Consider the following 27,842-nt stretch of genomic DNA (forward strand, 5'->3'; position numbering starts at 1 on the left):
TAGCTGGAATATTGATGAGTGCGGCGCAAAACTAAACTCATACACAGGAAGCTGATAAACGTTCAAGTTTTAGACATGTCTTCTCGATGTTCCTTCAGTGAGATTCATACATATTTGGGCATAATCGATGTCAATTATGCATCCATCCTGACAGTCAATGCTTGTGACCAGGGGGGGGGATCTGGTAAGAACCGGTCTTCAGCAGCCCATGCTAGTCGTAAGAGGAGAACAACCGGATCTGGTGCATGGTCAGGCTGGGTGATTTGGTAAACACCCAATTGTATAAAACGATGCACGTGATCACTGGATTTTCTGGTTCAGACTCGATTGTTTACAGGCCGCCGTCGTGTAACTGGAATATTGCTGAGTGTTGGGTTAAACAACATCCAAACCAAAATTAATAGTAGCTATAAATCTTCTCTCCTTTACCTCATAACCAAGTTCTATAAATGCTTTCCACGCTGAAAAAGACTTGGCACAAACGGTCACTTCAAGGATGTTAAGACAATTCACTGTGTAATTTAGTAAGACTGCTACTTACAATAGCGGGTATAAGCCGGAGGGAATAGGAAAAGCTTCCCTAAATATCTATCGACAGATTACCCTGATCCGGGATGTCAGCGGTATAGGTGAATGGGTATTATACAGAGCTAATGGGGCCTACTATACTCCTGAAATAATTAATGCTGTCGTATATCTTCCAACAATACTGCCCATTGAGAGCACTGCTATTCTCAACAATCTTATAATAATGCGAGTTATTTATGGAGAGTGTCCGTAAAAGGTGTTGCTGGGAACATTTCGATGAATGGATCTTGCCATTGTTGTTGTATTACAGGGACTTTATAAATTGTTGCCTCATCTTCTGAGGTTCAGCCTGCAGAACGTTAAGGTTGATATAAAAGTAAAGAGCCCCGAGACGACCTGGGCAGTGAAGTGGAGACGGACGTCAGAAAGGTAACGCTGTATTCCTTCTGCCTGTATGACCGACATATTCATATTTCATCCATGCCTACACTGTAATGTTATCATTACAGCACCTGGAATTCACATCACAGGAAGATAGGCTAGGGTCAAACTGGACTTACCACAAGCAACGTGACGTAAGTCCCTCAAAAAGGTTGACTAACGCTCGGTCGAGCTGAAGGGGGGATTGTCGGAACAGGTATCCATGCCTTCACTGGAAACAGGCCCCACGTCGTGGCGCAAACCTGAGGTAACCATTAGATGAAGATGAATTTAAGAATTATGATTCTGCCTCCAAAACAGTTAATTTCCTGAACGTTTACTGGATGACAAATTCGGATTGTCACAGACTGTTTGGGTTCAATCATCCAGGAGCTTCAACGAACAAGCCGACCTAAAAAGAGAATGTACATATTTACACACAATAATTGAAAATACAAATCATATCATAAGTTGAAATGTGCAGATAAATGAATACAGCAAAATATCTGCCACCTTTCCGTAAAACCACTGAATTCCTAACAATATCGAAATACATTAATAGGATATTCTCAAATGTCATAATAACTGACATAGATAACCAGTTCACATGCCAATTGTGACGCTGCAAAAACCAAAGCGTCAAAGATGAATAAATTATGTAACGAAATAGTGGGGTGCTCGAAGCACTCTATTCTTGCTCCATCCCAGGCATCTCTTGAAAGCACGTGTTAATGTTTTGATCCCATTTGTTCTCGCGAGAAAATGCTTGTATATCACGTGACCATTGCCCATGAACCAATATGGCGGCCACCTGCCAAAGGAATTGGTGATTGTTGACAGTTTCATTGGATATTACTTGATGTGTTTATGAAGTTGAAGAAATTTTGACGCTATTGAAATATGGTTCTTTCTAAAGTCGAGGCATTTGAGCTACTGGAATTACCTGTTGGTAAGCACATACGCTGTTTCAAAACAAGTATGTTTGAAGCGAAATCTGTCAACGTTGTCAAAATTACGGGAATCCCCGCCAATATTGGAAAGTAATAATTGAGTGTTTGTTGAGAAAACGGCATAGTGAGAATATGTACGAAATTATGTAGATATCTTTTATTATGTGATGAGTAAAGTGATGTTTGTCCTCCCGTATTAAGAAACCGACAACAGTATATTCTGTCTGTGTCGGCAATGGCACCACAAAGTACAAGACAACGTTAGCAACTTTTCATGGTTTTCACGATCACGCTGTCATTTAAATCTGTATAGAGTCTGTTTAATCAGACAAGTGTGTAGTTCAGAATCCAAAATTTGAATTAACCAAGTGATTTCTGTACTTTGTCTGTAACTGTCACAGTATGAAACATCCAGGTCAGTGAGAAATGTGGGATATTTTGTGGTAGCATAAGCTTTATTTTTGTCCACAGTTACTCTGTTAGATTATCCGGGTATCATAAGTTCCTTATTATAAACACTGACTAATAGTTATTAGTCTCTTGTGATCAGAGGAAGGGATAAACATGCTTGGGCTTAAGATCACATCCTTATAGATTAAATCTAACGGTGATAATAGGTGCACAAAAACCTTGCCACATGGTGAGGCTCCTACCATGAAAGTTTTGCTTTCTTCTATGACTTGTTCCTTATGGTTGAGTGTTAATATGCATTTAAGTGTGCTTTCATCAGTACAGTAACATGCTAATAAGATCAGTGAGTCACATGTCTGTTCCAGTTAATGTGTGAACTTTTACTTTCTGTTTTGAGAGTGTGAACATGTATGGATCCTTTTTGTGAAGGCCTGTGTGATACATATTATCTTTGATCAAGCAACAAAGGAAATATGCAAAGAAAAGAAATATGTTGGTTCATTTGCTCTTAAGCCAAACAGTTTTTAATATATCAACCATAAGCAATCATATCTTGTTTATTTATCTGTTAGAAAAGTTTTGAATGAGCCAGTAGGAGTGATTTTAGGACAAATGAAGAGATTGCAGTACAAATGCAGTTTGATGAAAGACAGTATATGGACATATGATCTATTTGAGGTGGGTGGGGATGGGAAGTGGGTTTAGTTCTTAAAAGGTACTCTTGGCAGTATGCCAGCTCTCTGTTGCCCAGTTGAGACCATACCTGTATGGGTAGGCAATCCACTGATTGGAATTGTGAGGTAAAATTTGTTGAGCTACAGTTGCCTGCAATCAACCAAATCTGACACAAATCACCCATGTTGGACACTTTGTCCACATGGCCATATCTTATGACCAGTATGTATTGCTATGTGTCTGTATTTTCACCTAGATACATATTTGGTGTCCCTTGCCATGATATTGCTGGAATATTGCTACAACATGTTACCCGTGAAGGTCCTGGGGTAGAATAGGCCTTCAGCAACCCATGCTTGCCATAAAAGGCGACTCAGCTTGTCGTAAGAGGCGACTAACGGGATCGGGTGGTCAGGCTCGCTGATTTGGTTGACAGATGTCATCGGTTCCCAATTGCGCAGATCGATGCTCATGTTGTTGATCACTGGATTGTCTGGTCCAGACTCGATTATTTACAGACCGCTGCCATATAGCTGTAATATTGCTGAGTGCGGCGTAAAACTAAACTCACTCACTCACGCTACAACATGTAATGCAGTGTTAGACCAAACTCAGTCTGTCAGTTATACCTAGATGATTCACGGTATTGGTACTTTCGACATAAACTTGGTAAAAGGTAACTTTTAATCAAAGAAGGCTAAGACTTAATCATGGAAATGAAGTGCCTTTTATCAGAGAATACCAGTTTGTAAATATGAACATTCTTATCTTCACTGATAAAGGAACTTTTTTCTTGAAGGATAATCATCCAAGGACAGGCAGATCGTTAAGCTTAACTTTTTAAGTCAGCAAACCATTTGCCACAAGTCTGCCATGTTAACCACTGGTCCATACTATGCAAGATGCATCTGCATTCTGATGAATGGGTGATTAATCTTTAATGCTCTCCTACCAACCAGTGGCATACTGTATTCAGACAATTTGTCACTAATGACACTCTGCTGTATTGGATCACAGTGTCTACCAGGAATATTATGATATCTTCCAGGGGCCAGATAAAATGCATGATATTGTTTCAATCTTTATAGATTTGCAGTGCAATAGCATGGCAAAAGGAAAGGTAATAAGTCATTGTGACCTAGGAGTATAAGACTGATAGTTTAGTCTCATGACTGCAATTCAAAAGTTTTGTCATTTGCAATTACCAAGCTATTTCAGTGACCAGAATTGACCGAATTCTTAACCGGATATGTGTGCTCCTTACTATGAAGTTTGTACCTGATTTATAAGTTGATTATGATACATATACTCATGACAGATCAATATTTATAAATAACCATGGTAGGGATTGTTGTAATGTGGATGGAATTTTGTAGCAGATGTTTAGTGATCAGTTAACAGTCGGCTCTTGTGGAGTGAAACTTGTTGCTTGATGAAAGATGTACAGTATCTGCACTGGTAGAAGCTGTGAGCCTTGACATGAATAGTCATCGTGTATGATTTAATCCACGTGTAGTTCCTGATCCTTGAGCAGTTATGTATTGGGTTTAGTGCTTATGATAAGGGCCCTTGATTTTCGCTCTCAGTTTACAACCTTGTATGTTAGTCGATTCCATATCTTCTCTATTTTTTAATTTCAGTTAAATAGTGTTTCACAACACATACATTAAATTAAATGACATTATTGCTATGTGGTGTGATATATTGTCAAGGCTGATGAAATCCCGACTTTAGATGGCAATCATGTGAAAGGCATGTTTAGGAGATAAATGCAGTGAAATGTCTGTGGACATACATTGTTTTTATTATATGGAGGGGCAACGGTGTAGCCCAGTGGTTAAAGTGTTGGCTCATCACACTGGAGACCCTGGTCATGGACATGTTGTGGAGAGTCAACTTCAGTCAGTGTTTGCCATTGGTATAAATAGGTAGGAGTCATCATGACTCACTGGTGTCATGAGTCATGGACATGCCTTCGGGAGTCAGATACACAGGTTGATACACATCATGATAAACACTGTTAATATGCCCATGCTTTTTTTTGTTTTTTTCGCTAGTTATGAAATCTTAAACTATCACTTCAGGATTTCACTGAACAGTAATTAAGTGTTCAAAGATTCACTACTGTTCAGGACTTACTAACATGTACATATTACAATTTTGTTTAAATATTTTAAAATAAAATTTCATTTTCAGTCATATTGATCATGTTGCGATGTTTGTATGTTGGTGATGATGACAGGTATGTTTGTGACGCTGATACATCCAGGTATGGTATTGATATGCTTTATCATTATGTATGTTTGATATGTTTATTCATGATGTTTGTATGTTTAATGCATTTGTTCATATGTTTGTTTATCAGTTGCTGACCAGGATTCCATCAGGACTAGCTACAAGCGACTAGCTCTTAAATGGCATCCTGAGAAACACGGCAATTCCGCTGATGCAGTCAGGGTTTGTATTTCTTTATGAAAATGGTATTTTTTATATTAGAAAACCAGTGTTTCTTTATGATTAGTATTTCTTTATAAAATTGTATTTCTAGATGATGCTTGGCAGTGCAGGATATACTTCAGACTGCACCCAAAGAATGTTTGTATATCCGGAAAGCCAACTGACAAATCATTTCACTTCTTACCCTAATCGTCCAGGAAACTCATCAGTAATGGAAACAATTAAATATATGTGGGAGGTGTCTATACATCAGCAACATATTGTCATGTTTTAATAAGAATACCAGTATTTATAAAGACATAAATGTACAGTAAAAGAATGTGTGAAACAATGATGAAAACAGGTTTCCATTCATTTACACCTATGTTGTGTTTTTAACTAATGTGGTGACATTTTTTGCATGTTGAAATTTATAAACACATTATATCTACAGTAAATGAGCCTCAGCCCATTGAGGCCATATGGTTGTTGTGCTAACACTTCTTATAAACTGGCACCCAGACACCTGATATGAAAATGGAGCTTTTCTAACAAGGTGCACACATTTCAGTATTTATAACAACTAAAACTGAACAGCTAACATATTTGTTTAAATTAGAAAATAAAGTAGAGTTACAGTGAATTTACCATGCTATTTAGTGCCCATTGTACCATGGTTTCTCATAAGCCTCGTAGACTCTTCAGAAACTTACATTGTTATTTCAACTTTAAATTGTATAAAACTTACAATGGCCAAAAGAAAGTAATTCAGTATGTTAGATAAACACAAATACACTCAGATTCGAGTCAGAAGAAAGAAATATATTGCTGGTTTTAGTCCAGCTGTTGCAGGCCAGGCAGCATTCCAGGTGTAAATATTGTTTCAGTGTTACTTTCTCTCATTATAAGGGACAAACTTGCAAGTTTTTCTCATGTGGTTAGGGGTGGTAGCCTTGTAGTTTAAGTTCTTGTTTGTCAAACTGACGACCCAGATTCGTCTCCTCCCATGGGTTCAATGTGTAAAGCCCATCGCTGGTGTCCCTTGCTGTGAATGTGATGTTGCTGGACCAATGCTATGAGTGGTTTAAAACCAAAAGTTGCTTGTATATGGTTGTCATGTTTATCTGGAAACTATTCTCCTAGTCCCTGAACCACATTACTTTCCCTTCAGCCAAGCTCTCTCTGTAGTGCTAAAGGTCTAAATGAACAAGTCTAGATTTCGTCTGCTTCAAGATCTGAGTCTTGCATCTCTCTGGAGTTCCTTTTCAATTTCAATTTAAAAGGAATTGTATGTTTTTATAAAAAGTAATTATATTTAGAGACTAAGTAAGACTGATAGTCTATCTGGAAATAAGCCCTATGAGAAATAATGATGATTCAATATTTTTTGTGTCCTTATTTTGTTTATTAGAATTTTGCAAGGTGTAATGAAATGCTAGGAACTATTGATGCCCCTGAATGCCATTCAGTCAGGGTAAGACATGGTCATTGTGACCTGACTATTTCAGTGAGGAGACAGTGACTATGTTTGTCAGTATAATAACACTGTAGCACCTATGCAGGTAACGCATATTTGTAGCTTATTGATTGGATGATTGTCAGCCACATGGTGAGCTGATAAACATGAATAAAACATGACTATCCACTTGTTCAATCTGCTATATATGTGTGTGTGTGTGTGCTCCCATCAGGCACGGCTAAGAGAAGATAATTTTGTAGAACATTCGCTGTTCTCAGGGATGGCTATTTTCCGCAAATCCATGGCAAGCCACAGATTTACATGCAAATGAATCAATCCTGGACCCTGTTGGGGTCTGTGGCCCCCCAGACGTCCAGCTTTTTATCTCCCCTCGGCATGTAATGCAAGGGGATATAGCTGACGCCTCATCCGTCTGTCCATCCGTAATAATTTTGTTTCCGGAGCATAACTGTTTTGGACCAAACTTGATAGATATAATAATCTCAACCTATGGTTGTGCCTTTTGCTATTTACAGAATTTTGGCATTTTTATTATCCGGGGATATAGTCAACACCTCATCTGTCAATCTGTCCGTCCATCCGTAATCATTTTGTTTCTGGAGCATAACTCAGAAACCGTTCAATATTTTTAGACCAAACTTGATAGATATAGTAATCTCAGCCTATGATTGTGCCTTTTGCCATTTACAGATTTTTGGCATTAATGTTTTTTTTGTTTTTCCATGGAACATTTTGGTGTTAGTCTTGTGGTGAGGTGGGCTTCGTTTGTGGAGCAGAACTCAAAAACCGTTCAATATTTTTCTGCAAAACTTGGTAGATATATCAATCAGAACCTGAAGTGGTGCCTTTCGCTATGCAGAGTTTTTTGTGATTTATTGTTTTTTCAGTTTCCATGGAAATGTTTCAAAAGTGAGAGGAGTGTTCGTTTCCGGAGCAGAACTCAAAATGCATTCAATATTTTTCTGCAAATCTTGGTAGACATATCAGTCAGAACCTGAAGTGGTGCCTTTTTCTATTTACAGGTTTTTGTGATTTATTATTTTCTTGGTTTCCTTGGAAACGTTTTGGACTTAATCTCAAAATGGAGGGATGGCCTGAATTTCCGGAGCAGAGCTCAAAAACCGTTCAATATTTTTCTGCAAAATTTAGTAGATATATCAATGTAAACCTATAGTGGTGCCTTTTGGTATTTACAGGTTTTTGTGATTTATTATTTTCTTGGTTTCTATGGAAACGTTTCGGACTTACTCGTAAAAGTGAGAAGTGTGTTTCATTTCCGTAGCAGAACTCAAAAACTTCTAAATATCTGTCATTAAAACTTGGTAGGTATGTGTGGCAGACCCCAAAGTAGTGCCTTTTGGTATTTACAGGTATTTTTTATTTCTTATTTTCTCGGTTTGCATGGAAACGTTTGAGACTTAGTCTCAAAATGGAGGAATGGGCTTCGTTCCCGAAACACAACTCGAAAACCATTTCATATCTTTCAACAGATCTTGGCAGATATAGGAGACAGATCTTGAAATGGTGACTTTGCTGATTACAAATACATATTTTTCAAATATATTTTTCATGCATTCCATGGAAACAATTCAAACTTAGTCTAAAAAAACAATAAGTAACTGTCAGATGGTTTGTCATCCGTGGGGGCCAGGGGGATATGTCTTCTTCTGATGACTTTAGTTTCAGCTGAAATCAATTTCACCTGTTGCCATTCGAACCAATGAAACCGTGTCAGTGTCAACCAAGTCAGTGATCCAGACCACTTGATCCTGTTAGTCGCCTTTTTTGGCGACTGGTGAAGGTCCTGGTGTAGAATAGGCCTTAAGTAGCGTGATTGGCAAGGTTCAGGATAAGCATGATAAATATGCAGACCTTGCCTTTGAAATGTCTCACGTGCATCCCAAGTACACTGTCGTCAGGCTCCCCATAGTTTTCGGTGCCCTTGGTTTTGTACCTCCTCAATTCTTGGTGAAGATCAGGAGAGTGCCCATGTTCTCCACCGGGAGCACAGCCCTTCCGACAATCTGGGTAATGCAGAAGGCTGAAGTGTTGCGGGGGCCTCCATATTCTCGCGAAAGTTCTGGTGGGTTCAACTGGGAGAAGTCCCATTCGCTGTCTGGGCTGTGTGTAGAGGGGGCGAGGGCCCTGAGCTGATGATGAGCCTTACCCGCCTGACTGTGCCAGGATCCCCCAAACCCTCTCTGCTGCATTTCTTTCTTAATCTGTAAAACATAATAAATAGAGGTAATAGTGATGCTGTCTGAGGCTTGACTCTAAATCCTCTTTATGTGTATCTGTTTTACATCTAGCCCTTGAAGAGAGAGCCTGTATCGAGGCACTGATACTTTTTACCCTACTCCAAAGCTTCAATTAAGGTTGGCGTCTCTAAATACATTAACGATACATCAAAGAGCTATTTATTAGCATGCCTGATATCCACTTAAGTTTAAACAGTGCATAATGTTAACAGGGTCCTCGAGATAAGCAGGGCTCTTGAGTCTGATGAACCAACTAGTCTTCATTAGTCTTTATGTGACTAATAATCAGGGTTATGTCAAGAAATGCATAGCTGCATTCTGATGCTGATAGGCATGTTAAAATAAGGCCAATGCTTTTTAGGGATTAATATTGTATACAGCAACTGGATTTACATTTGTACTTGTGAGCTTGTACAATTGATGTTTGATTATCCTTATCTTATGGAATCTATCCTAGTTGAAGGTGAATACCAGTCTTGTGAAATGCACATTAACTGAATAAGAAAGGCTTGTATTCACAAGAAAACAGACTTTATATTCAGACAAGGAGTTTTCTTGGAGCATTTGGCATTTACTTTATTGTGCTTCCTAAAATGAAGACTAGTGAAGAGCTTGCAGAGATAGCATAAGGTCTTTGGTTTGGTACCTACTCTCTGTCTCTCGCTCTCTGTGATATGCCATTTCTTTGTTATGGCAGTCCAGATGTTGCTCTGTCTCTGTTTATGTCTCTCCCTCATCTTCAGTGACAAGATTCTGGGAAACTGAAAACCTATATCACTGTGCACACCCAGTGCTATATATGTGCAACAGTCCTGAATGCCACGTTTAACCAGTTGCACCTGATCTCCATCCCCTATAAGTGATAATGCTGCAGCTGGTGCAAGTTGATCATTGAAATTAGTGTTTATGACATCAACCTTGTCTTCCCATTAGCAAATATGCTTCACAGGTTTGATCTTTCTATATTTATTTGTCTTCACTTCAGTTAGCATGGTGTCAATGATTTTAGAGGTTTGGCGTTGACCAGTTGTCATTTTTTTTTTCACATAGTCTGTCATGCACTATGTGTTATAATCAGACTGCAATTTTGTATATATACCTGTGTGTGAAACCTTCTTCCACCGTGTGAATGGTGTTCTTACTTATGTTATAGAAGTGAATCGAAGTTATAAATAGAAGTTATGAATAAGTGAACATTTAGAATAAACAGTTCATGATTTTTCCACTGTCTGAATTATTGACAATCCATCAGTGCATCTGTACTGAGTATCCTGTCAATCATCAGCAAGGGTCAGACATTTACCTAAAAAAATTCTCATTAATGACTGCAACTTGCAGTGTCAGTTACATTGTATAAGCACTCCTTAAAAGAAATTTGCAATCTACATTCATGAATATGATGCCTGGCTAATAAAAGTAATAAGTCAGAGTATAAATGATGCTATGGTGTTCGTTATTGTTATGGGTGAGATAAGTGAACTGATTTAGCTTGAAATAAAGCTAATTGAAATAGCCTTTTTGTAATTCTAACCATTAGTTGGGTGTTCTACATCACAGTGCAAGGACTGTTTCCCCTGTCTGTAAATGAACTGTGTCTACAAAGATCATGGTCCAGAAATATTCTTCAAACAAAATACAGGACATACTGTTACATAGGGGTGAAATGGTACTTTCCATGGTACTGTGTGTATTGCGGTTCAAGGTCTCCGGTTCTGTATATGAAAATTTACCCTCAGGAATATAGTGGCCATTGAGCAAAGAAATGCATATATTTTAGCAAAGGTATTCAATTTCTAGACATTTCAGAAAAAATTTTCAAAGCTTAATATAATGATGGTACGAAAACCGAAAATACAGAATTTGTGGATTGCATTACGGTATACCGAACCTAAGGCAAAATACTGTGGTTCTAGTAACATAGTGGTATACTGTTTCGCCCCTAATACTACAAGATCAGTTGTATTTCATGTAATATTAACTCAAAAGGAAACCTTTAGCAATTCAACATCTGACAGTGATTTTGCTCAGAGACAAATGGCATGAGGATGTGATTGGATGACAAATATTCTGTGCTATTTTCCAGGTGTCACAGCTTGTGCACATGACATATATCTAAACTGGTATTATATACTCAAGAAAATATGTTGTATGATCAGTAGGCAGCTTATGGCTGAGGTTGAATGTCAAGGTGATATAACAATAAACGAAAGTTTAACTTCGTTCTTATGGCAGTTAGAGGCAGGAGATTTTCTATAAATTACGTTATACAGCCTTGGGCATGTGTTTTCCCACACTGTACATGCTGTCATTAAATTCAAAATGCTTATAACTGTAGGATGTTTCACATTGGACTATACTTGAGGTTTGGGTGAGTGAGTGACTTTAGTTTTATGCTGCACTCAGCAATAGTGCTGTATGGCATTTGTCTGTAAATGATCAAGCCTGGACCAGACAATCCAGTGATCAACTGTGATCAAACAGTGATATGTGTCTCAGAAATTGAATTCTGAAATATGCTAAATTTCAAACAGTTTCGATGAATATCAAATGAGATGGTATTTCCTGAAAATATTCTTTTCATTGTTTTCTGAGGACCACACCTTTGCCTACGTAGTGGGTCAGTGATAAACATGATAGTAATGACTTGCTAGTGGTTTATTTCGATAAGTATATGGGATGAATGGTAGCTTAATGGTTAATGTGTTTGCTCATCATGCCAAAGATGCAGGTTTGATTCCCCACGCGGGTACAATGTGTGAAGCCCATTCCTGGTGTCCCCCCTCCATGAAATATTGCTAAAAGCAGCAAAAACCTCTCTCCATCCATGAATAAACACTTGATAACAGAATTAACAACTAATCATTATACCAATACAACTAGCAGCTATGTTTGTCCTTGGAAATGCATATATGTTAGAAGAGGTATTGCCTCTTGCAATGATGATATCGTGTTATGTAAACACTGTAGAGGAGTTGAGGATGAAATTCATATTGTTTATATTTGTAAATGCTGTGAGGATATGGATCAGTGTTGCATTCCAAAACCAGTCCATGGAAATCATTATTCACTTCACAGCATATGTGCACCATCAGATATTAACATCATAACTAATTTTGTCAAGTTCATAGAACATGTGAATTCTACACCTGTTAGTGTTGTTGTATTAACATCAGAACTAATTTTGTCAAGTTCATAGAACATGTGAATTCCTCACCTGTTAGTGTTGTTGTATTAAAATGTTAACCCAAATCTCTGTTGTACTACCTTGTCCAATGTATATACAAGTAAATCCTTCTTCTTCTATACTACAGAGTGTTCTGTAATATTAAATGATGTTTGTTATTATTGCATGTGTCTTATTTCGATACCAACACTTGTCATTTCAGAGGTTCAAACAAGTGAGCAATGCATACAAGAGACTGCAAACAGACAGCCAATCAGACATGACGCTGGTAAGTGCCACTCTGTGATTGGCCAATTTGTAGGTCATGTTCCCAGATTTTTATGTGACTGATGTCATTCCTGTTTCAAATGGGTCTGATAATACTAATTGGGATTGGCATCCACATTTTGTCTTATAGTTAAGTATGTTATGTGTGTGAGCCTTCTCTGGAACTGTGTTGTAATATGGAGGGCTATTAGAGAGTACAGAGAAAAAATATGGATAAAGAATATGCGCAGTGCGGTAGGAGATAATTTAAAACAGCACATATACACCACAGCAGTAGTGTCCGGTCATAGATTCGCTTGCGTGGTATTTATCTGAAAAAGTATTGTTTTATTGTTATTGACCTGTTTACTTGTAGATAAGTGTAGCAATATATTTTTGGGCATATATGAAGCAAAACCGAGGGTGAATGGTACTCAATTAAATTCCATTCAGTGCTCTAAATATGCTCTTAAAATTTTCCAGTACTCCTGTATTGAAAAAAAAAATGATTTTGTACTCCTGATGTTGAAAACTTCTCTGAAGCCCTGTTTGTGTTTTAACACCACGTTTGGTAATGGTATCTCAGTGTGAAGACATTCTGTAAATATTTGGATTAGTGGATGAGATGATTCACATCAGGAGAAATTATTACATGCGAAACACAAGCACACACACAGGTCTTGCCACCTGAGCCCTTTACTCAACTCTTGCAATCGACTCAGATATCTGAGAACCAGATCTAACCTGGAATCTACATTTTCTCTGTGTGGATACAGTCTTGTCCCCCATCCCAGTGGTGCAGTCTTCTGACTAAGATTTCACTTATAAATTGAAAGATTTGTTTTTGAGTTGCTCCTTGAAGCACTTTAAAGCCTACTTTTGGTGTCCCCAGCTGTGGTGAGGGTAGGATAGTGCTAATAGAGGTAGAATCTACTCACAACTGTTTCTGCTGGAGGTTTAACTGTAGTAGGTCTGCCTCCGTAGATAGAATGTCTTCTTGCATGGTTGTTCATGCCCATAAGTTTTTAAACATGGTACTTGTTACACTGTTAAGTATTTGTCTTTAAAGGATACAACAAGAACTTGTCTTTATACTGAATCAAAGTGACTGTCACTGGTAAATGTACTTCAGTAAAGTATGGCAACTTGTCACTATTCTTGTCAGCTCTGTAAAACAAGCACCTGTCTGAACTACTATACTAAACAGCCAAAAAATGCAAGTTTCGAAAAAAAATGAGATCTCAGAAAAGAAAGCAGTCACGTTTTTGTCTTTTATTGGAAAACTTAACAAAAAAACAGTTTTGTTTCTTTTTGTGTGGAATATAGAAGAGGATGTCAGTAACGTGTGCATGCACTCACTATCTCTGTGAATGTAAGGCTATCATGGTTAAACCCAATTTCAGCTTCCATCATTAATGTGACTACATGCATCACCACACCAGCTCATTGGAATTAGACTATTGACAAGGGAGGTAACTGCATTTTCATGTTATATGCTATGTTTTTCTCCTGTCCAGCCTGTGTTCTCTTTTGTTTCAGGATGAAATGTTACGGATGTTTCAAGAAGTATTTTTCTCGAAATCTTTGGGTGAGTTTAGTTGAGTCACATTGATACATGGCAATAACATTGCTTTTAATACTGATTTACATCCCATATATGCATCAGATACAGTTTCTATTTTCAAATCAAAGTCAGCCCTATGTCTTTTCTTTCAGTTAGGCTAATTATATTGACAGAACATTTAATCTCAGTTATCCCAGTTGCCAAGATCATATGTCTAACTTTGTCAGTACTGTACCCAGTGTGTGAAACAGCCACTTGGCCTGCTAGCCCAAGGGCTAGTAAAACTCCATTTATCAGACTTGTTAACACAATGACTGACACCAAGAGTAGACTCAATGTCTAGAAGAATATGGCAGTAACAAAGAATGCCAGGAGATCATTTGATTCTTGTGCCTCTTTGGCCAACATGTGAAACTTGTTTTTTAATGTCACTGATGTAGCAGCAAGATAACGTGTAGTGGCATATTCAGGCAGAATGGATACTGTGAAAGTATGCTTGTGAGAGGCTGTCCGTGTGTTAATTTATAATACACTTTAAGTGAAAACTGTACCTTGATAAATGATGGTATTTTACCTTTTGTTATCTTTTTCTTAATTTCTACATTCAAATTTCAGGCTTGTGAATTATTTTGTGGGCTAGCAAATTTTCTGGCCCATAGGAAACGTTTGCAAAGTATTTGGCACATTGTCTGTCTCGTTAATAATGTGATAAATGGGACCTGCATCAGTTCAGACTGTCCTTATACAATAACACTGACAGTTCCTTTATATTAATGTTAAGAGCTGCTTTAATCCTTTGATTGACACACTGAAGTTCCTTGCATAAACATTTTGTGTAAAATGATGCCATCATGGAATCAAGTAAATCAAATCTAACCACAGGCAAACTGTAGCACAAATGGGGTTGCACAGCATAGAAAATATGACAAGTCTTCATATGTGCGAGCGAAGTGAGCAAAGGTTTGCAACATACTTTCCTTGCTTCAAAATAAAATATCGCCACCATCAAAGGTACACTCCCATTTCCTCACTTGGTTGTGCTCTCAAATTTCCTACCCCATGTTTAATAATTACTCACATGCAATATGTTTTATTCAACATTTTTAGCGCCACTTGTGGTATTGGGATCATTCTTCGCCTCCATAACCCCTGGCAACTTCGGGCTGAAGGGAGTGATGGAACAAGAGTAAGCAGAAATGAAAAAGACATACCATATTGCCTAATTTTATCATGAACCTGTTGGGGTTTATTTGTCTTATCTGTCATCGCTATTGTTAGAATTTTCGTAATAATTATACCACATAAAAACACTTCTGGTGTAATGGGCGAATGGGGGGGTGGGTAGCTGTAAGTTTTCCATATGGAATAATACCCTCCTGTTCCTTTGCTCCTTTGAACCGGAAGCTGGATAGGGGAATGGAGGCGAAGAATGGTCTGATCTACCATGAGCTGCGTGAGTAATTATAAAACATGGGGTTGGAAATGTGGGAGCACAACCAAGTGAAGAAAAAGGTGTATACTTTTGATGGTGGTGATATTTCATTTTGACATGAAAAATAGTTTTTGAACAGAAGCGAGGAAACTACATTGCCAACCTTTGCTTGCTTCGCTCACATGTAAGAAGACTGGTCATTTTCTCTATGCTGCACAACCCATTTGTGCTACAGTTTGCCTGTGATCTAACAAAATCTCGCAACCTTTTTTACAGATAATTCATTCTTTCTTGTTTTAGGTACCCTCAATGGGTCTGGGTATGACACATCGGATGACGATGATGACGATACTGATGACTCTGATGATGACATCCCTTACCCCTTGTATTCTGACAAGATCAGGCTAAAACAAGATCTGAAGAAAAAAGGTATGGTGGGATTATGTTGTTTTGTCTGTGTGGAAAATGTTCAGCTGAAACCAGAGCAGTATACATTCCGATAAATCGCCACCCAACCCTGGCCGCATCTAACTAGTTAAACACAAATCATACAGAGGAACTCTGAAAGAGGTAAAAGGAGTTCTTGCCACCCGACCCTGGATGCATTTGTAGCTTGGCCTGATAATTGTATTACCTCCCTTGGTTAGCTTTTTATCCAATCAGGTCTCTATGCTGGGAAGTTGAGTATACCAGTCACAACTCACTTCCACTTTTGAAATTTTCTTACTGATTAAACATGGCAACACAAATCATACAGAGGAACTCTGAAAGAGGTAAAAGGAGTTCTTGCATATGTGTTTTCAAAGGTTTGGATTAGACAGTTTGTCTGTATGATTTCTCCCAAATCTGAGTCACACTATTAACAAACCTTCACAGCTACGAATGCTATCTCTGTTGACACTGGCAAACTCTGTTGTAACAGTGGCTTAGCTGACTGGCTACTGTGAGAATGCGGAGCCAGGAAAGGGTGGTAGTAAAATTATCTAGTCAAGCCGTAGATGCATCCAGGGTATGGTGGCTATTTATCAGAACATGTACCCTGGAGATATCGAGGATGCTGTGTTATTCAACTCAAGAGAAGTTCACTTCATTCTTTCATGTTACTTCTGTTTAACTATAGTATTATGAAAGAATTTGGTGTGTATAAATGCCCCCTTGGTATAGTCTGTTGGCAGTGAAAACGTAGTTCATTTTAAACAAAAAGGTAAATTGAATAAAGTGAACATTGCGAATCATCATAATTTTACCTTGCCAATTGCTCATTTAAATCTTAGAAGTAGGGTAAAAGTTGTTTAACAAACAGTCGTAGTTTTAAATGGCTATGATTGGTTTTCATTACAAAGGGGTATGTTATAAATGAAGAAAATGTAGATGGTAATTGGTTGCTCAGCCAGGTATGACAATGGACCATCCACTCACATTGCATGAAATGCATGTGCTGCTTACAGGGACAAAGGGTCACCTCAAAGGTATTTTAGGCTTTTTCTTGTGTGATGAATACGTCTCATCTGTTGATTAACTTCTGATATGTCTTTCCTTCATGAAGTTTATGTGGAGATATGTAAAAGGGTATGATACTCATAGAAAAGTTTAAATCACACATGGTATTAAATGTCTCAACATATATAAGTTGCATGACCACATGAAAACTGATATTATCATCCCCCACCACGATGTGGAATGAGGAACAATGTGTTCAGCAGTGTGCTTACATGCATATGTCCTGATTCTTGTTAATGCAATATGTCATGAACTGTTGTACCCAATGACTTCAATTTTGGTGACAGCCTGCTTTGGTGACCTTGACCTTTTTTCAAGGTCACCTTGACACTTTGAACACTATTCCAACTCTTGTTAACACGATATCATGAATTGTTGTACTCAATACTTCAAATTTGGTGACAGCCTACATTGGGAACTTACACACTACTCAAGCTTAAACACAAGCTGATTTGGGCGACTGTGACCTTATCTTCAGGGTCACTGCAAAACCACTGTTCAAACTTATGTTAACATGATATCTCATGAACTGTTGCCCTCAGTATTTTCAAATTTGGTGACAGCCTAAATCGGGGGATTATGCAGACACCAGTGGATTTGTGTGACCTTGACCTTATCTTTAAGGTCACCACACCACTTTGACCTTTTTTCAAGCTTATGTAAACATGATATCTCAGAAAAGATTGCATCCAGTGACTTCAATATTTTGTCAGCCTACACTTGGTGATGCAGACACCAGTCATTTCAGGCATCTTGTATGTGATCAAAAAATGAAAAGTAGTAAATATGTCATCAATATTTTGTTCTTCTTTAGCGGCAGATGACATTGGCATATTAATGGCAAATAATTGCTTGTAAATTGTTAAGACATGCAGTTTGCTTCCCAGTTAAATTCCCCTAAAAGATTATCATTGTTATCTTTGCTGATACATCTATCCTCCAAAGTGCCCTTTGTAATGTAATATCATTCTCTAATTACATAAAGCCATGGTCAATTCCAAATTCATTGCCTTGAACGAAAAAAAACATACATTACGCATTTCTGAACTTTCCTCTTCTCAGTCCTTTCCATGTTTCCTATCTCCTTGCCACTGAGACTGTAGTTAGGCTGAACTTAGTTTAACAGATGTTTCACATATTAACTGCATAAACTGTAGTTATTAATGTAAAAAGAAAGGGTTATTTTTCTATTTGCGACAGTACTTTAGTCACTGAGTCATATGAAGTCAATCACTGGTTCATTTGATCAATGCATGGTTACATTATTTGGCTGGTGTTAAACCAACCAACCAACCAACGAACAAACATCTGGTTCATAACAGAGCATACTGTTATCAACATGACATCAGCCCATTAAACCTGGCCTAAAGGAACAATCAGTCTGTCCAGTTTACAAGCTTCAGTACACAGAGTGCATCCTAAGAACATTGTAAGACTTTCTGAATTTTACATTCATTTTAAAGATTTTCAATGGTATGATTGTATTGTTACCATGGATACACTATAGTGCTCAGCATATTTGTTATATTGATTGAAGTCTGGGTTGTATTGATTTTTCCTTTTTTTCATCTAGACCTGATTATTGTGTACATGTTTGCCAAGTAGTAGAATTATACTGATTCACTTGCGTACACATGGGATTTTCTTCTATTTTGGTATCTCAGTTGATCTTTGCAAATATGGCCCAGACTCGGGGGTCTGTCTCTGTTCTGGATATCGCCATAAAAGGCAGACCAATAACGATCAGGTGGTTACTGGAACTTTCTGAGAACTGATCCATCATGTGATTCACTCATTGTGTGACCTGACTCACTGTGTGGTCCCATTCATTGTCTGACCTGACTTACTATGTCACCTGTGTGACCCCACTTACTGTTTGACCTGAACCACTATGTGGCCTGACTGTGTGCCATCCCACTCATCGTCTGACTAAATTGACTGTGTGTCCTAACTGTGTGTGACCCCACCCATTGTCTGACCTGACTCACAGTGTGACCCCACTCATTGTCTGATCAGACTTGCAAGGTGACCCCACTCATTGACTGACCTGAATCACTGTGTGGTCCCACTCATTGTCTGACCTGACTTGCAGTGTGACCGCAGTCATTGTCTGACCTGACTTGCAGTGTGACCGCAGTCATTGTCTGACCAGACTCACAAGGTGACCCTGCTCATTGTCTGAACAGCTCTCTGTGTGGCCTTAGTTATTCTTGTTGATATTGACAACATATCCAGATGATATACATGTGTTTGGGAATCTTCTACTATACATGTTTGTTGATTGCAGGACTCGAAAAGATCATCATACTTCCCAAAAATACAAATGAAGGAGACAGAATGTGTTAGTCTTTGGCAGTTACCATTCTGCACAGCCAATTCATATTAATGATCTTACAGTTTTTGAAGACCATCCACCATCCTTTAAAGGTGAAACATAGGAAATAACATTTCAAGATCAATAATTCTACACAGAGTTGATGTCAAAGCTGTCTTGAAATGCCAGCAATAAATAATGCAAGGACTATATTAGTATGTACCCAACTCATGCATCCGGTATACAATGCTAGGGCAGGAACTGGGACATGTGGACTGACGGAGGCCTCTGTACTGTTCGTCTCAATGATCGCATATGTAGGTGTTTTTCTCTTTTGTTTTTCCCTCTTGACTTAATATATTCCTGACATCCCGCAGCAATTCTATTGCGAGGATTTGGTCAAAATGGCCACTGCATGTCATTTTTGGATGGGGAATTAATAGAAAAAAACTCAAGGTTCCACTCAGCTGACTGGGCATCTTTTTGACATGATGAGCAACTGGATTTGCTGGCAAAGCCAGGTTCGATGTTATCAACAGTACCTTTAGTTTAATCTCATTAATTTACTGCATATGTAGTTAATTTCTCACTGATTTTAAGTTTTTATTTTATTGAAATGAAATGGAAATGTTTTGGTATTTTATTTTCAAGTCAGTGTTGTGCTTCAAGGTCGTATGCATTTATGATTAGTCAGCATTATGAAGATACTAATGGACATTTGGTTCATTGTTGATGCTATGAGAATCTATGAAGTTTGTATGTAAGGTCAGCAAGTAAACACTACTGTTCATGTCATGGAACAGTGTTGGTGTTTTGTTGTGCAGTTGCTGCAGCTGGCACACCATCTTCAAGATGGCAGCCTTCGTATTGAGTCTATTTGTTATTAATCATTCATGCAGTGTTGAATCCAGTTTGCCTTGACTGAGGGCTGGATGTTATTAAAATGCATACAGAATGATATTTATTGATTCAGAAAATCTACAAGCAATCACCATCACTGTATTGTTGAGCTCAACATGTTTTTGGTGTTGTTTTTTTATATAAGTCAGTAGATACACTACTAGGCCTAGATTTTCAAAGCTGTCTTAGGGCTAAGATAGTCTTAAGTTAATGGCACAATTATCTTAGTGCTAAAAGAGCTTTAAAAATCTAAGCCATGAAGATGTGTAATTTGTCATATTTATTCTGTTCCAAATCCTCAATGAGTAGTAATTATTTGTCACTGCTGCAAGAGCAGTTGGGTAGCCTAGTGGTTAAGGCATTTGCTTGTCATGGTGACAACCCGAGTTTGATTCTTTGATACTCAGTGTCTTGTTGCGTCCTGCTATTTCATGGTGAACAGTGGTAAATAATCAGGTTATGGTAAACAAAAATGTCTGAACCATGCGTACCAGTTGCTGGAAAATAATAAAGTCACCTGATAAAGTACTGACACATAATCTAGTATCCCATTATTTATGAAACAATCTATTTTGGACAATTCTGTGGCCAGACGAACAAAGCCAGTTTAAAACCAGTTTCACACATCTCAGTGATTGCACTACAAAGTCAGCTGTGATGGAATTAATATTAGATCTGAAATGTTTGTGTGCCATGAATGTTTACTAAGTGTCCTATGGAATACTTTGTTAGAGCATCTCTTTGCACAAAGTAAAAGTACATATGACTCATGACATGCTGTGGCGGTGGGGTAGCTTTATGGTTTAAGCGTTAGCTCTTCATGCTGAAGATCCAGGTTTGATTCCCATGTGCCTACAATGTATGAAGCTTATAGTATTCCCGTCCCCCGGTAATTACCGTTTATTTAGCTATAAAAATTGGGATGATCTGGTATTTTCAACTGCTGCCGGTAGCTGCTGCCAGTAAATTCTTCATTGCATTGAGTTGCCTTTTGAATTTGATATAATTTCAGTTAAAACCAACCTATTGGCACATCTAGATATAGGCTGTAGCACATTGTGCATGTGCAGATCAAGCCATGCCATGTGATTGGTTGATACAGACAGTCGCACACTGCCATGCCCCATTATCTATTTATAGCTGTAGAATGTGGTAATCATTGCATGCGTAGTGAAAAAAATGGCTTCCAGTAGTAAAAAGGAATGGCGTACACTGACAGGGTTCTTTGGGGGAACAAATCGATGCAAAATAAAAGTTAAACATCTTTATGGCAATGTTTTTTTCCAATTGTGACATGTCATAACAGCCCTGTGCCTTTTCTTTTATTTTGTCATATTTACGTAATCAGAAAATTATCATAAAAAGATATTTTGAATGGTATATATAGTCGCCCATTTTCCGTTATCAGAAGCTTTCCACTCGCTAATATGCGAGGCGATTCGCTTGATGGCGGGTATCGTTCGAAATCTGCGATTATCAACCATATGACTGTACCCATGCCGAGAGTATTTTCACAGTTGTAAGAAGCGATTTTATTGGATAAAAATTGGTTGCTAATGACGCGTTTTTGACACAGTCTGCTATAGGGACTCTGATTGGCCAAAATCAGGCACGTGACCTGGAATTTTCAGACCCTGTCGACATAAGCCACCAGCAATTTTCAAAACCACCGGGAACACTGGCTTATTTCTGGTGTCCCATGTCATGATATATTTGGAACATAACTAGAAGTGACGTGAAAACCATACTTACTCATGACATGCTTAGGTAGTGTTTGCTAAGAATGAATTCCCACCCTTTGTGGTTTCTGAATCTGCTGAAAGCAGGCTTTGATCATAGATGCATTCGGATTATCAATCCACTTGAAGTTATGATCAATGGTGGAAGTTCTGAGATAAGTTGTGAAGTTGTGCCGTTTGAAGGTATTCTGTAGTTTTAAAATTCTTTGTTTCCATAATGACACATTTGTTAGTGTTACTGTACTGAGAATAGAGTAGTGCTTGCTTCCTTATATAGATAAGTCCTGTGGTAAACTGGTTCTCTTTGATGATTTGGAATACTGGAAAATCCTCAAGAGCAGTATTGGTTTTTTTTCACTGAACTGAAGTTATCCAGTGGCAGTGATCCAAATGTAGATTAGAAGGAGGCTCCATTTCTGAATTGAGGTGGACCAAGAGATATGACATCGGATGATTCTTGTTTTATTCCTCATCATATGACCCTCAGCCCCATCCCAAATTCTTACTTGTGTTTGTGATGAGTATCTTGTAAGAAAAAGGGGTAGGGGGTGGTGTGGCCTTGTGGTTAAAGAGTTCACATATCACACCGATGGTTCGATTCCTGACATGGGTACAATGTGTGAAGCTCATTTCATTGCCCCCTAGCTTGATATTGCAGCCGTGTCATGAAACTAAGCTCACTCACTCAGTAAGAAAACAGTAGATCTGATTGTTGTTCAGATGCATAAAATTTATCAATTGCATAAAATCTCAGCTTGATGAGGTTGATATTGTTTACTTTTAAAGGCTTAAAAAACATATAAGTTGATCCGGCGAAGAAAAATCTTGCAGATCTGTTATACTTTGATAATGATGTTTATATAGTAAACAGGATTTGGTAATTACTTTCTTGAAGCGAAAGTATTCTTGTTTGTTAATTTCTGGTGCATTACTTTGTTGTCCCATATTGTTTGTATATTTGACATACACATCTTGTGTATTGATTACCTGGGTAATAGCCTGCAATAAACATTGATCCAAGTACTAAGCTATGCACTCCAATGGGTTTGATGTATTTATTGTTGCAGTTGAATAGTGGCTTTCTTTTGTTGCAGGTCGAGACAACTCGCGGCATCTAACAGCTGAGGTAGGTGTTTTGTTATGCGTGACATACATACATAAGTCGACTTTACAGCAGTTTGTTTTAAGATGTGTAAAAGTGGATTGGTTGTCTAGCTTGGTGAATTTGTTCTTGGCTTCCAGAGAACCCTGATGGTTTGTTGTTCATAATATCAGCCACTAGATTGTCTTATCCAGACTTTATTCAATGTTTTTTTAGGGAAGCAATGTTATGAATGGAGCTCATAGTATTCACTTTAATGGCTGGTGACTTTGTTGTTGGTTTCATAAAGTACAGTGATGGTTTGTTGTTCACGATATCAACCACTGGATTATCTTGTTTAGACTTTATTCTATGTTTGTAGAGAAGCAGTATTATGAACACAGCTGATAGTATTAATTTTAATGGTTCATGACTTTGTTTTTGGAGGCAAAGTACCGTGATGGATTATTGTTCTCAATATCAACCACTGGATTGTCTTGTCTCGACTTTATTGTACATAACTGTCACGTAGCTGGAATATTGCTGAGTATAGTGTAAAACAATAAACTTAGAACTTCCTCAGTAAACTCAAGGTAACTGATGTTTTTCACTTTAGTAATTTGTTTATGAAGACTCCGCTATCTTTTCAATTCATAAAATGAACCCAACAATTCGTGTAGTACTATCTGCATTTATCAAAGTGTCCGTCAGTGTTGTGATCAGTGAGTTTAGCTTCTTGTGACATGAAACTGTATCTTTCAGGAGGTAAATAGAAATGCTGAAGAACTTATTACAGAAGAAGAAAAAGAGAAAAGGAAAGCAGAGAAGCGGAAAGCCAAAAAGAAAGTATGTTCACCATGTTGCAAGCTAAGCAAGAACACTTGCTGAAATAAGCATTTATTTTTGGGAAAGTTCTTTGTAGGAAGAGTTTGACCCTGGGAGTCTTAAACTTTATTTTCATCTTGAATCCTTGTTCTAAGACTCAAGTCAGTGATATGTGCTCACAGCATGTTTTTTGATGTTAAACAGGTACTATACATTGAGGAAACTAACACAAACAGACTGGCAGACACTTAGACAGCACGACATACACTAAGCACTTTGTGCAGGAACATAGTTGTAGCATGGATTGTTGTTTCATCAGTAGATTGCATTAGCTGAGCAAATTTATGCGAAGTTATATTTTCAAAGAAATATCGGTTGATATATGGCTTCTGTAGATGGTGATATTTGGAACAACACAGGAGAACATGGCATTCATCTTTCATGAACTTTGCATTAGTAGGTGTACAAGTTTCACTTAATCATTTTTTTATTACCAGATTTTGTTAATATGTTGTATTGGAATTTAACTATAGCAGTGTGTTTTATATCCTGTTTGCAGAGAAGACGAGAGAGGAAAAAGCTGGAGAAACAGGACCAGAAGGTACAGTTTGGCATGGATGACTGTAATTTCTGTACTTCAGAGTCCTTTATTCAGTAGTTGCGATAAGCTTGAAAAACAACACCTGCCAACCTGAAATTACTGACCAGAAGTTGATGCATTAGGAACATTTCGTCTTTAAAAGGCATATTTTTTTTTTTCCATAAAGTTGCAATGTTCCTTCACAGATGTTTGTACCATTGTCAACCAAGAATGTAACTGAATGTAACAAAGAAGACAAAATCATGAACAAAATTGGCCAATTAGTAGTCTGATAAAGCCAGTGAATTGACAAGGCAAGGCATAAAAGCTAGAGATGAACAAATGTCTGACAGATTTCTTTTGGGATCAGTTGAGCATAAGACTTATATTTTAGTAGCCGTAGTATTCTAAAATTCTGCAGTTCCCTCATGAGGTTTTTGATCCAAGATGTGTCCTGATCATGACCTATTGACCATTGGTGCTGTATCTGTACCTGTGTTAAAGATTGGTTTTATAACATTTGCAAAATACTGATAGATCTCAGTATGTCTCTCTTAATTCATTAGTAAGACATAGTTGTTTCCCCTTGAGTTTGATTCACATGTTAGGCATAGTTGTCTCCCCTTGTGTTTGAGGACTTATTGCATGTTTTTGTTCTCACAGGATGAGAAGCCAAAGAGAGAGAAATCCGGTGAGAAGGGGAGGAGATCAGACAAAAAGTGAGTTTCTAAAAACTTGAACAACTGCTGTATTGGATATAATCATTCATCTTCTCGTAAACAATTTTTCTGTTTATAAAAAATAAATGTTTGTACTTGAAATTGATTTATTGGTTCGGAATGTAACCATGGTAATTATATATTTCAGAGGTCACAGTGGATCATCTTCCGAAGCAGAAGAAGCTGTAAGTTCTCGCGCTTAATTCCTGTGTATTTTCACCTTCCACTCATGCAGGTGTAATTCTCTGATTGATATCAGTGTGACATGGACCTGGGTGTCGGCGTTGCTGTCATTAGGGTATTGGCAGCTTAAGAACATCAGTTGATGTTTATACACATGCCGTGTAGTCTCTTTTGATCATTTGGTATTTTGTTTGAGTCAAATTAAGTGAGAATTCCTGCTGTTTAGTACATGTCACAACATTCCTGTTTGGTGTTCGAGTCACAAGTATATCTGAACATTTTATGGTTGCATTGATAAAATGAAATGAAGAGGACTTTTTTATAACAATTGTTTGTCAAATTAGAGTCATTTGTATTGGATAGGAAGATTAAATCCCAAGTGAACTTAAATCAACCAGTGGGTGACAAGGAAAGTAATATCCTGAAGGATGTATCTGCCAGCTCCTAAATAGTATCTCAATGGATATATCTCCTATATCCTTTGTAATATCTCCCAGGATATTTTATCTTCTAAGTAAGAAGGTTATATCTCCTATCTTCTAAAGGATATCTCCCAAGATATATCTCCGATCTCCTCATTAATGTCACCCTTGAGTTCTCAACAAGCATTATCTCAGATTGGGATTATCTTTCAGTTATGATTTCTGAGAAGCTGGTTGTCATGGTGATGTACCTGTTTACTTTCGTTTTCAGGGTTTTGACCCCAATTCTGCATTTTTCACAAAAGTTGTAAATAAAAAGAAGAAAGGTCAGACTACAACAGAAACATCACAAACAGGTAGAAAAGATAAAACAAAAGACAAGCAACAGTCCGGTGCTAAAAGTGAAGAAGAGGTAATAAGATACATGGTCACAGATTCAGATACAGATTTAAGATTAAAGTGAGTGAGTGATTGAGTTTAGTTTTACACCGCACTCAGCAATATTCCAGCTATATGGTGGCAGTCTGTAAATAATCAAGTTTAGACCAGACAATCTAGTGATCAACAACATGAGCATTTGATCTGCACAATTGGGAACCAATGACATGTGTCAACCAAGTCAACTAGTCTGACCACCTAATCCTGTTAGTCGCCACTTACGCCAAGCATAGTCGCCTTTTATGGCAAGCATGGGTTGCTGAAGGCCTATTCTACCCTGGAACCTTCACAGGTCCTAGATTAAAAGAATTGGTTATAAGAGGATTATAGTGAATGGACAAGATGTCATATGGACCCTTTAAGATTTTTAGGAGAACTACACACCACTGAATGTTGGAGCAAAGATTGAAAGGGGTGAAAATGTCTGTTTTAAAGGTTTGCAGGGAGTGTTTTTTTCCGTTATTTAAATATGTGCATACATTTTAAAGAGATCATATTCTTTGGAAATAAACATGATGTAAAGTCATGTGGTAAGTGCAAAATATGAAAACGTAAAATATGAAAACGTAAGAAGAATGGAAGAATAGCTGTGTTAATCAAATGTCAGTTTCACATTATTCGATTGAATGCAGTGTTGAAATACCTTTTGAATATGACACATTCACAATTATGGACAATTTATGTATTATTCACAGTTCATGTCTCGAGCTGAAGTGAGATAAGCCTCAGGTTTATTATCTACTGGTGGTGCACAATTGTCTATGAGTGACTGTTGATATGACAAAACTGATGTGTGATGGTTCTTTTTCAGGTGGAAGATTTAGATCCAATAGTGCTGCGGAGTCGACAGTTAGCAAGTGAGTGTTACATGGTAAAACCACAGCTGTCTCCTGACAAAGAGGCCATCAGTAATCACTTACCGTGTTTGATTTGGTCATTGAAGTCGATTTTTGTCATTCCCAGCTGTGAAGCTCATGTGAAAAACAATTGGCATAAAATTCTACCATATTCCTCAAAGTGTAGATGTAATTGGAGGACAGGAAGTGGCAAAGGTGCAAATTGTCTGTTGTTTTAGGCCCAGCTTATTTTGTTGAAGATGCGTATCTTTCAGGCTGCCAGACATATCCCAGGACAAGGAAAGGGGCAAAAGACTACGATCAATCAGAAGTTAATTTTTAGGCTCTGTGACTACTCATTATGATTTATTTATCGAAAAATGTACAATATGCAAAATATGCAACATTTTTATTTTATTCTTACAAGATATGTAAAAAGTATTATTTAAATGTCTTGTTAAATATATCTCTGCACGCATTTCCTGATGTTGTGCATATCTATAACTTCATTAGTCACACCAATAATAGTAACTCTTCTGTTTCAGTAAGAGGAAATGAAATGGCCCAGTTAGGTCACTACAACCCAGCAATTGAACTTTTTACAGAAGCTATCAATTTAGACCCGAGAGATTTTAGGTAAGTTGTGTTATTGATGTGTATTGATGAAAGAGCCTACTTTGCCTGCTTCCTTAATGCAAGAGTCAGCACAGGATATTATCTG

At 37.7% G+C, this 27,842-nt stretch overlaps 1 protein-coding gene across 5 annotated transcripts in view; it reads left to right on the forward strand.

The window, feature by feature from the left end:
- The first annotated feature begins 1,716 nt into the window (after positions 1 to 1,716).
- The window catches only part of LOC137265357 (uncharacterized), a 45,933-nt gene continuing 19,807 nt past the window's right edge, over positions 1,717 to 27,842 (forward strand). For 3 of the 5 annotated variants that reach the window (XR_010954928.1, XM_067800746.1, XM_067800747.1), the window contains exons 1-13: positions 1,721 to 1,897; positions 5,350 to 5,441; positions 12,545 to 12,610; positions 14,128 to 14,176; positions 15,885 to 16,013; positions 23,132 to 23,163; positions 23,881 to 23,964; positions 24,503 to 24,544; positions 25,187 to 25,242; positions 25,391 to 25,427; positions 26,119 to 26,259; positions 27,097 to 27,142; positions 27,667 to 27,757. Coding sequence is in view for 4 of the 5 variants with exons in the window: in XM_067800746.1 (XP_067656847.1) it covers positions 1,849 to 1,897; positions 5,350 to 5,441; positions 12,545 to 12,610; positions 14,128 to 14,176; positions 15,885 to 16,013; positions 23,132 to 23,163; positions 23,881 to 23,964; positions 24,503 to 24,544; positions 25,187 to 25,242; positions 25,391 to 25,427; positions 26,119 to 26,259; positions 27,097 to 27,142; positions 27,667 to 27,757 (914 nt within the window). In the remaining variant the exon portion in view is untranslated. Of the gene's footprint in view, positions 1,898 to 5,349; positions 5,442 to 12,544; positions 12,611 to 14,127; positions 14,177 to 15,884; positions 16,014 to 19,658; positions 19,716 to 23,131; positions 23,164 to 23,880; positions 23,965 to 24,502; positions 24,545 to 25,186; positions 25,243 to 25,390; positions 25,428 to 26,118; positions 26,260 to 27,096; positions 27,143 to 27,666; positions 27,758 to 27,842 lie in introns of those variants that run through there. The other 2 variants (XM_067800745.1, XM_067800748.1) reach the window with 2 other exon arrangements.

This window comes from Haliotis asinina, chromosome 15 (assembly GCF_037392515.1).
Source record: "Haliotis asinina isolate JCU_RB_2024 chromosome 15, JCU_Hal_asi_v2, whole genome shotgun sequence".
NCBI lineage: Eukaryota > Metazoa > Mollusca > Gastropoda > Lepetellida > Haliotidae > Haliotis > Haliotis asinina.